Source organism: Equus przewalskii, chromosome 17 (genome assembly GCF_037783145.1).
Source record: "Equus przewalskii isolate Varuska chromosome 17, EquPr2, whole genome shotgun sequence".
NCBI classification, from domain to species: domain Eukaryota; kingdom Metazoa; phylum Chordata; class Mammalia; order Perissodactyla; family Equidae; genus Equus; species Equus przewalskii.
Genome location: NC_091847.1, coordinates 333,115 through 342,893, shown reverse-complemented (window position 1 = coordinate 342,893; position 9,779 = coordinate 333,115). Strand labels below are relative to the sequence as shown.

Below are 9,779 nucleotides of genomic sequence, written 5' to 3'. Positions count from 1 at the left end.
ATTGCCTAGAAATGTTTGCCTCAAAACTTGAATAATTATTTTTTCATGAACCACAGTCCAAGTCAACCCTTTACTTAATTCTACTTCCTTTTACTTTAACACTCATTTGAATATTACATTGAATTCATATTTTCATAGCAAATGGCTGAAAAAGTTGAAAATGCCCATTCCAGTGCTCAGACTGAGAACTCCAGTCACTATGTGGGTGGTGTTCTAGCAGCCAGGATCCTCAAACCACCCCCCACTGCAGGACGTCCACAGCCGGGCACCAGGTGACTGCCGGGGGCAGGGAGATGTCAGTGTTGATTGAAAGGCACTTTTCTGTCCACAAAAGCACTCCATTATATGCAGCTTTACGGCACATGGACAATAAATCCTGTGAGGGCTTTTCCATTGAATTCAACTTTGCATATTTTAAATGAAATTCTGCAAGGTTTATAAAATAACATTTTGATCAATTTATTAATTCAAGCTGTATTGTCTATTCCAGAGTCCTTTTGGCTGTCATATTTTCTTATTTATTTGTTTATCTGAATAATTTGTAATATTCTTCTTGTTTTCACCAGTCTGATTTCTAGTTGTGGCATCTGTCCACTAGGGCTGTGATTAATCGGCAGAGAGCTAATACAGTTGACAGACCCAGCTTAGAAACGTCTGACTCCCAAGCACCTCTCCAGGACCTGCTGTGCGATTGGTGGGAAGACAGCCCCTTTAGACCCCTTTAATTTTCCCAAGTTCTTTATATATATTTGGTTGCAATCAGGGTTCAGATCTGGCAGCTGGCCTGCTACGGGTAAGTTGTGCCTGCCTGGCTGGCTGTCAGAGAAGATGGATCCTATGAGAAGGGGCCTGAGGTTGTAACCTGTTCTGGCTGAATTCTCTCCCTGCCTAGCCTTTACAAGCAGTTCTGCTGTGTGGAATCTTCCCCTTTTAAGGAGATGTTGGTGATAATCCCAAGAAGTGCTAATTCCCTGAAAAGGGTATCACAAAGGCACAGTTAGTAGAGGAAGCTGGAGAAAAAGAGGTAGGTGCCAGGCTGTCTGCTCCAGTCTTGGCTCCCTCCCCCTCTTGCTTCTCCTTCTCTGTCTATGGAGCATTTTCAGGCAGCTGATCTTTGCCAGACCCAGAATGCAGCAGTACTAGGGACACACGTGTGGCGCTGTCCCTGCCTCCCAAGGCCTTAGAGGCCAGTGGGGGAGACTGACAGGGAACAAATGAATGACATCAAGTGTCCCCACATCTGTGGTGCATCTATGTGCTGGGGCCAAGGGGTACTCAAAGAGGAGCTGTTATCCAGGTAGGGACACGTTCTCAGTCTAGTCCGAAACCATCCCAGCTGACCTAGAGCTGAAGACGCCCCACCCTCCAGTGTTGATTCCTGCGTGTCTGTCTCATCCTTGGAAATAAGGCCCAGGGAAGCGAGGAAAGCTCTTTCATGAAAATGTTTATTAAACAATAAAAATATTCATCTAATGCTTCAGATTACAGGAAAGGAAACAAATCTATGACTGACAACATAGAAAATCAAGAGGATGCACAGTCCTGGCTTTCCCACGGAGTGCCACCCTCGCCCAGCTGCGCTGGGGATGCCTGGCTGTGCTGGCGTGGAACAGCGGACCCCGCAGGCCCAGCTAGCGGTCAGTCTCCCCCCTCACTGAGCATGCGCAGCAGGAAGAAGCCGAGCAGGAGGATGAGAAGACTCAGCATGTGCTGCGCGCTGCGTCCATTAGAGCGTGAGGCGAGAAAGTCTTTCAGGTCTGGAAAAAGAATCCCAAGAGTACATAAGGCACACTGTCGCCAGCCTGCTTTAAGAGCGTGAAACAGAGATATCTGCAACGGCTCCCATAAAGGACCTTTTCTGCCTGGCCTCCTCACTCGACTTTGCCCGTGGGGCTCTGCGGCACCTGCAACAACCGCCCGGGAGGGGCTGCACAGAGCACAGAGCAAGCCCCGCTGCGGGGCACTCAGCTCAAGGAAGAGGTGCTCTCCTTTAGCTTTTATATTCCTTTCGATGAGGCCAGAAGCAAGGGGATTTATCTGGAACTTGGAGAGATGTAGAACTGGTTTATTGTTTTTAAACCTAACAAAGAAACAGCCCATCAGCTTTCTCATTTAGCCCATGAGCTGACCAAGGTGATCTTTCTGGGAGTTCCATTCCAAGTCATTTAGCAATCAGGGGCAAAAAGATTTGACTTAAAATACAAAAGAACAAAACTGCTTGCATCTATCTTGCAAAGAAGGTCCAACTTTTCCCCAAAGCAGTCCTAATGATGCTGGCCCTGATATCAGTTCCCCTGCATTAAACCCAGCATACATAGGGTTAAAATTAAGACACTCCTCCCCTTTCCCTGCTTACTCCTCCGCTTCCTGGCACCAGAATCCACCATCTACCATGGAGGCAGACAACCAAGTACAGCAACCTGCAAGGTCACAGACTCCTCCCTTTCCTGCAAGCAGCCAAAGGCTAGTGGGAAAGCAGGGACCAGCAAGGCGACAGGCTCCCCTCCTCCCTACAAACGGCTGCATTCCTTGCAACCTTTAAAACCCTACCTCCCTTCTTTTGGGGAGATGAGATGAAACGAGACAAATTTGAGGGCTCACTCTCGTCTCTTGGCTGATATGATCTGAAATAAAAACCCGTTCCTTGCGATAAGCCTGGTGTTCCAGTTTTTATTTGACCCCTCTTGTGTGGCGGGTAAAGAACCTACGATGGTAGGTGGTAACATAGTTAATAGTACTGTACTGAATATTTGAAAGTTGCTAAGAGAGTAGATCTTAAAAGTTCTCATCACAAGAAAAAAAATTTATAACTATGTGTGGTGGTGGTTAAGTACATTTATTGTGGTGATCATTTTGCAATATATACATATATCAAATCATTATGTTGTACACTTCAAACGAATATGTTATATGTCAACTATATCTCAATTAAAAAAAGTGTTTGACACAGTTGAGAGATGCGCTTATGTACTCTGTAAATGGTAGTCACAGATTAATACTACTATCTATTATCATTATATCAATGTTTACATCAATATGCTATAGCATATTAATTTGAAATATTTTTAAATATTAAATGTTATTATAAAATATCATCTTGTTTCTAAATTAGCAATTTAGATTATCTCTTGAGAAAAAAAGAATTGGACCTTGTTTACTAGCTGTAGTAGTGAACTACTCTAAGTCTGTTTTCTCAGATCTCAAAGGTACAATAACACCTATTTCATAGGCTTGTTATCAGAATTGAATGGGATAAAGTGTCTAAAGTGCCTGAAGTATACTAAGAGCTAACGAAGACAGTTATCATCATAACCATCGTCATCCTCACATCATCATACACCTGCATCAGCACAGCTGCCATCATCATCCCCTTGTCATCCTCACATCATCATACACCTGCATCAGCACAGCTGCCACTACCATCATCATCATCATCATCACCCTTACCTCATCATAACCACGTCAGCACAGCCACTACTGTCGTCATGTGCCCTGAAGCAGGATCAACGGGTCAAAGAGCACAAAGGTGTTATTGCCCTTTCTGCACCTGACAAATTACTCTGGAAGATGACTGCACTGTTTTGGTCAACTTTGATGAGCAGAAGCCACATTTTCCAGCCACTGTCACTGTCTTTGGCAGACAACAGTCCCAGCCTTTGATGTTTCCAAGGATGTAAAATAACGAACAGACATCCTGGAACCTAGTTCCTGACCTGCTACTTCGGAGTCCAAGCTGGCCTTGCACAAGAGACTGTAAAGGATCACAGCTGGCCCCTTCCCCACACAGCCACTGGGAGATACAATGGCAGATGGGAAATGCGCTCAACGGTAGGACTACACAGGGACCACCTGCAGTTCTCATGCCTGTTCCTTAATTTTGTCCTCTTCTCTGAGGCATAGGAGGAGCAGCTAGTGAATCAGGGGCCTAGGCCCAGCAAACGCACAGCCCAGCAGAAGAGGGCGGGCTTTGGGAAATGTGGTCCACATGAGGGAGTACCGGAAAGGTGACACACATTATACTATAGTCATACTTCCCCCTACTGGCACTGCTGGCACCCCGCAGAGCTGGCTGAGCAGAAGGGTGGGGCAGGAAGTGGGCTGAAGGGCTGCACCTTCATTAAGAATGCCCCTTGACTGCTCATCCTACCCAAGAGTGCAGAGGAGGGAGGCAGGTGCAGGAAGGCGAGTTTAAAGCTGAGCATTCACAGTGTCCTCTTCCACTACCCTCCCCACCAGCAGGAAGTGGGCTTGCAGAGCTGCACCCCACTGGTGCTGCCCCACCACTGCAGTCCTGAGAGCCGACAGGAGGGTGGCAAGCGGGGTTTCAGGGCTGTGCTACCATTAAGTGTGCTCATCGACTGTGAGTTTTGCCCACGGTTGACTGAGGTGGAGAGAGGGACAGGAAAGTGGACTTAGGGGCTTTGACTTCACATTGCACAGCAACCCCACCCAGGGCTGTGCCTTCATTAACTGCCCCTCGCTGGAGTCCCAGCCAGGACGTCCTCAAGAGGGGAGAAGGTGCAGGCCGTGGGATTGAAATGCTGTGCCTTCTCTGCGTGTGCCTCTGGACCCTGCCCAAGGTGATGATCCAGCAGCAGAGCAGAACATGTTTTCCGACCCAGGAAATTCCTGTTCCTCACTGAGTTTTACAAGTGAAACAGTAGCCTTGAGTGGGTGACTGCTCAGAAGTTTCACAAATGAGTGTTCACTCCTGTGTGCTCTCTACACCCAGCTGGCCCTTAATATGTGTGGCAGGCCTGAGCTGTGGTTACAAGGCACCTTTCTTCCCTGGGAACGTTGACCGTTGGCCCTGGAAGGCAGTGCCTGGCCGAGCACGCCTGTGCCTGTCCTGCTCCAGTTCCTCCTCACTTCACAGCTGAGAGGGTGGGGGCGCCGTGCAGGGAAATGACTGGAGACTTCGTCAAGTAACCTGTCTGCCAGGCTTGCTTCTATTTAACAGCTTGTGTGCTCCCCAAATTCTGCTCATTGTCAAGGACACTTAAGGACGCTGGAAATCACCTTTAAACCCTGCAATTGGGATATGGGAAACTTAGGAATAAAATTTAAAATGATGATAATAATGATAATACACTATGTGATTTACAAGGAATGTGACTTTCTTGGGTGATGGATCGACCCAGTTTGCTCATTTCGGTGTCACAGAGATTCCGTAGATCTCCACGGATCGGTCTGTATAAAGCAGCAACCGCCTGCCTCGGTGGATTGCGATCACAGGTGCTCTTACCACAGCGGCCGGGTGTCTGGCTGGGGAGGCAGTGCAGGGCCACGAAGACGCACCTGCAGAGGCGGCAGCCGCGGAAGGTCCAGGCTCCGTGCACTAGGGCGCCGCATTCGCTGAAGACACCAACACCCTGCCTTACGATACTGCGGCCGCCCCACGCCCCGCCCCACGCCCCATGCCCCGCCCCGCAGCCTCCTGCCGCGCCCCGCAATCTCCCGCCCCACCCGGCGCCCCGCCCCGCCCCACCCCACCCCCTCCCGCCCCGCCCTGTGCCCCGAGCCCCGCAGCCTCCCGCCACGCCCCGCGCCCCGCCCCCAAGCCTCTCGCCACGCCCCGCGCTGCGCCCCGCAATCTCCAGCTGTGCCCCGCAGTCTGCAGCCCCGCCGTGCCCCCCGCCCCCGCGCCCCCCCACCCAGCGTCCCCTGGCCCCGCCTTGCCTCGCAACCCCCAGCCCCGCGCTCTGAGCCCCGAGCCGACCCGCCGCGCCCAGCTCTCACTCCCGCCCGCCTGCGCCCCTCCCCGTGCCCCCGGTCCCAGCCGGCTCACCCCCAGCCCACCTGTGCCTCTGGTCGTGCTCGCAGTAGCGGCCGGTGAAGTGGGCGGGGCACACGCAGAAGCTGCCCAGCACGCAGGTGCCACCGTTCCTGCAGCAGCGTGGCCGCGGGGGCGCCCCTGCAAGGTCGCCTGGGCGTCAGCTCCGCGACCCGGGCGCAGCCGTCTGCGTTACACCCGCCCAAAGAAGGCCGAACGAAATTTCCCCGAGGAGGCAATAAAATTAGCTCCCTGCTAAGTGTGTTTGTTCGGGAAAACCCTGCTTGTTAATTTAAGAATTAAAACCAAACTACAAGGGATGCGGGCGGGTCAGGAACAAGCCTGAAAACGCGACGGGAAACCCTGCCTCCTGTGAGTAGGGTTTTCTTTTTTCCTTCCTTTCACATGTTAAAGTCAGGCTGTGATTTCCCGTGACAGTGATTAAAGACAGGCCTCCCGGCCGGGGACCACCCATGGCTGCCATGACGCCCCGGGAGGACGTGGAGTCTGGAGCCTGAGAGTCTGAAATAAGCCCAGCAAGGATCTTCTATTATCTTGGGTTGGGATATTTGTTTTAAATACCTTTAAATCACAGTTCTCTGGCCCTGCAGAAAAATACCCATTTAAGAGTAAATGCAACGTTTTACCAATGAAATAGTAAAATGTTTTTCGGAGTAAAAGAACATCTCACTAGGAAATATTTTTTATTTTATAGTGTATCATCACTTGAAGATGATAAAATATTGTCTTGTTGGGTTTCTCGTTACTTATCATAGGTTTTTTTCAGATCCAGAACTCGGAGTCCACTGACTGAGACGACCGCAAAGGCGTTGTGGGCGGCAGGGTGACTTACGCTCTTGGACAGCTGGGGAGGAGGGAAGTGAATCCTGCGGCCCCCAGCCCTCTGCGCTCCCGGTCACCTTCCTAAAGTTGTTCGAGGTCGAATTGAGTGTTTTCTCCTGGAGCTTCTGAGCTGTAGCGTTGTTGATTTCTTCTCTACTGCCTTTATGTTTCTCTCTTTGATAGCCTTTTAAAAACATTGAAAATATGAGACTGATAATGATTGAGAAACAAATGTACAATAAAAACTAAGAGACTATAAATAAAATGCTTCTTACTGTTTCCCAAATGGATGACCTGTAATGCCAAAGTGATCATAAACAGGAGCCTAGAATATTTAAAGAAAATTATTGAAGTTTGAGATATAAAAAAGTATAAGCAGAAATTTACATATGTATAAAATGTGTATGCAATCACATATAAGTATATAAGTATATACACTCTTGTATAATAAATATTATGCAATCAGTTTGTAACTTGTAGATTTTGATTCATGTCATCGATTAGAAAGATTTTGCAACCAAGAAAGTGTACACATCCGTTACTGAGAAGGAACAAGCATGCAGGCATCGCAGTTTATTCTGGAGGCTGTTAAACACCCTCTTGGTTCTAAGATCTGGATGGTCTCTGTCCTTACCTAACAGGGCGGCTCCAGGGCATTTTCCCACTGGTGTGAGAGTCTCCTTCTCTCGTCAGTACAATGAAGATCAATTTCCAAGGAAGTTGTCTGACCAGTTTCTGAATTTTCGGGTATCTTCACTCCAGGTCCTGGAATAACTGTGTCAGGACACAAGACGGATGACAGAGGCCGCAGGTATTTCCTACCCTCTGCCTCAGCCACAAGAAACAACGAGAGCTCCAAGTTCTGCTGTGGAAGCCCATTAGGCAGTGGCCTGCTGTGACGGGCAGGGCTGGTGCAGAGCCTCAAGTGCTGTCCCCTCAGTGAGACCTGGCTGGGGGCGGAGCCCTGGGCTGATTCTCTCCCAATGGTGTTTACAGTGCTGACTGCAGCAGGAGTGGTCAACCCCTGATGTAAAACACTGGTGGCCAAAGTGACAGGCCTTTCCCTCACTGAAAACAAACAGACTAACAAAAGAATGAAAACCCCAACATGAACAAAAAGTTTTTGAGGAAAATGGAGATTTTATATTGTGTCCTCCTTGTCCTGAGAGATGGTGCCAGGGACCAGCTGAAGAAGGGAGTGCTGTGTGTGACATAAGCAGCAGGCTTGCGTCCCAAAAGTCTTGAGTGGGGAGCATGGATATGAAGTGAGACATTTCAACACCTGCTTTCTGAGGATGTATCAATATTCCCACAAACTAAGGCTCTTCTCTGTGCCCAGCATGTTGGTGCATGTGTCACAGACATGACCCACTGAGTACAGCACTGCTTTTGGGAGGCACTGTTATTTATTCCCCATGGAAAAAGTGAGGGAACCGAGGTTTAGAGTTTAAGTCCCTGTGGCAGTTAGATCTTTGGACAACATGAAATGCACAGATATGATGAGAAGCAGCCTGCAGCGTGCGCACACAGCATCTGCGAATCACTGAGCACAGGGTGACTGCCCCTCACCATTGTCTGATGACAATGTGTCGGGGCTGGCCCTAAATTTTTAAACCTTTAAATGTGAGATTAGTTAGAGAGGCTGTTAAATAAGCCCATAGGGAGTGAGCTTGGTGGTCTTATGGCCTCCCAAGGACTAGTTCTGTGAGCTGCCAGGGCCAGGTCGGGACCAAGTGGGCAGAACTGCGGAGGGGGCCACCTCATGTCTCCAGGGAGTGTCTGTGACTGAAGTCATGACAGCTACACTTTTAAACCTGAAAGTGTTTGGTTATTGTTAGTTTCATAATTTAGTTATATATAAGAGTAAGTATATTTTATGACTTTCAATCAACAGAAACTTCTATATGAGCAAAATGGTGTGTACACTAAAATAAAACCATGTATAAGCTAAAGGATTAGATTTCTTTGAATAAGAAGTTTTAGCAGTATTCAGTTCAGAGGATGATGTTGAATCTAAACCTTTCTGATAATATTAAAGTTTTAAAAGTAGCATCTAAAATCTAACTTTTCTCCACAGTTTCTTTTGTTAAATTTTGTATTGTGGACATTTTCAAACATACATGAAAGCTAGGACAATGGACTCATAAACTCAGGTTCAACAATTCAGTATCAACCTTTGCCAATCTCATCGCATTTATTTTCCCCCACTCTTTTTTTCTGGGAGTATTTTAGAACAAATCTCAGACATCATGATATTTCCTATGTCAAATAAGGTTTTGAAAATATGCACTTTATAAATGGAAACTGTAGAAAAGGAAATGTCTTGCCAGCAAGACAGGATTGAGAGGCTAGAAATAGGGATGGCATGTCCCATCTCCGGCTGTTTGCTTAGGATCTAAGTCAGCTCTGAGGCGGGAAGGGGCTAATGGCCTGGGGTGATAAAGCTGCTCTGACCTATTTTTCAGCATCCTGTGACTTGCTTTCATTTACTTAAAGGTCTTATAAAAAGAGTTTTGCATTTCCCTGCAGAGGAGCCCAGGTTTGCTTGGTTAACAAGGCCCAGCTGGAAGGGTTGCTGGAGGCAGACCCCCTGCTCTGGGGAAGGTCCTCTTTCTTGTTATCACTTGTAAACAGATAAGACTGGAGCCAACCCCTCATCAGACCTCTAGTGAAACTTCTGGCTCATTTTGAGCTGACATAAAGTGGGTGAGAATTGGGACACCCTGCCTCAAGATTGGAGACTGTCCCACCTCTGTGTTCTCAGTGCATCAGATAACCACTGAGGAAAATGTTCTGCAACAAGTTAGGTGTGAAGGAATTCTCTGAGTGACTTTACAGCAGTGGTTGTCAATGTGTGCTGCTCACTGGGGTTTCTGGGGAGCCCCTGGGCAGGGTGGAGCCAGCATCAGGGTTTTTCACCAGCCCAGGTGATTCCAGGTGCAGCTGAGACCGACTCTGGGTCCATGTCCTACGTGGCTGTGCGCTCCTGAGGATGGAAATGCTTCCTTCACGTCTGTGCATCCCTTTCAGTACAGTGCCTGAGGCACGGTAGTCCACAAGAAAGGTTGTTTGTATGAACAAAAGAATAAATGGATTATCATGCTTTTACCCACTTTTCAGTGAGGAAATTGAGGGCTAAGAAGGTGAGAAATCGGCGTGGGGA

The 9,779-nt window shown here is 48.3% G+C and overlaps 1 protein-coding gene and 1 long non-coding RNA gene across 4 annotated transcripts; one reads left to right on the top strand and one right to left on the bottom strand.

Annotated features, from left to right (window-relative positions):
• Positions 1 to 1,427: 1,427 nt before the first annotated feature.
• Positions 1,428 to 7,574, bottom strand: CFC1 (cryptic, EGF-CFC family member 1). 3 transcript variants are annotated; one of them, XR_011528617.1, is made up of 6 exons: positions 7,251 to 7,525; positions 6,892 to 6,941; positions 6,627 to 6,800; positions 5,800 to 5,914; positions 3,397 to 5,355; positions 1,428 to 3,340 (listed from the first exon to the last, which is right to left on the bottom strand). XR_011528617.1 is itself a non-coding variant. In XM_070580915.1 (6 exons), the coding sequence occupies exons 1-6, from the start codon at positions 7,271 to 7,273 to the stop codon at positions 1,727 to 1,729; spliced, it is 450 nt and encodes a 149-aa protein (XP_070437016.1). In that variant the 5' UTR covers positions 7,274 to 7,574; the 3' UTR covers positions 1,428 to 1,726. The 3 variants fall into 3 exon arrangements, 2 of the variants coding, with proteins under 2 accessions (XP_070437016.1, XP_070437015.1); XM_070580915.1 differs by having other exon boundaries at positions 1,428 to 1,757; positions 5,299 to 5,355; positions 7,251 to 7,574; XM_070580914.1 differs by having other exon boundaries at positions 1,428 to 1,757; positions 5,246 to 5,355; positions 7,251 to 7,554.
• Positions 5,911 to 7,083, top strand: LOC139076724 (uncharacterized). Its single transcript, XR_011528618.1, has 2 exons — positions 5,911 to 6,145; positions 6,561 to 7,083. It is a non-coding gene; the product is annotated as an uncharacterized lncRNA (long non-coding RNA).
• Positions 7,575 to 9,779: the final 2,205 nt, after the last annotated feature.

Excerpts from the sequence above, each read along its gene's own strand:
- CFC1 (XM_070580914.1), bottom strand. The coding sequence starts at position 7,273 with ATGCCCTGGAGCCGCCCTGTTAG. Across the intron at positions 6,942-7,250 it reads CCCTGGAGCCGCCCTGTTAG|GCTCCTGTTTATGATCACTT; the intron begins GTAAGGACAGAG and ends TAAATATTCTAG. Across the intron at positions 6,801-6,891 it reads GGTCATCCATTTGGGAAACA|GCTATCAAAGAGAGAAACAT; the intron begins GTAAGAAGCATT and ends TGTTTTTAAAAG.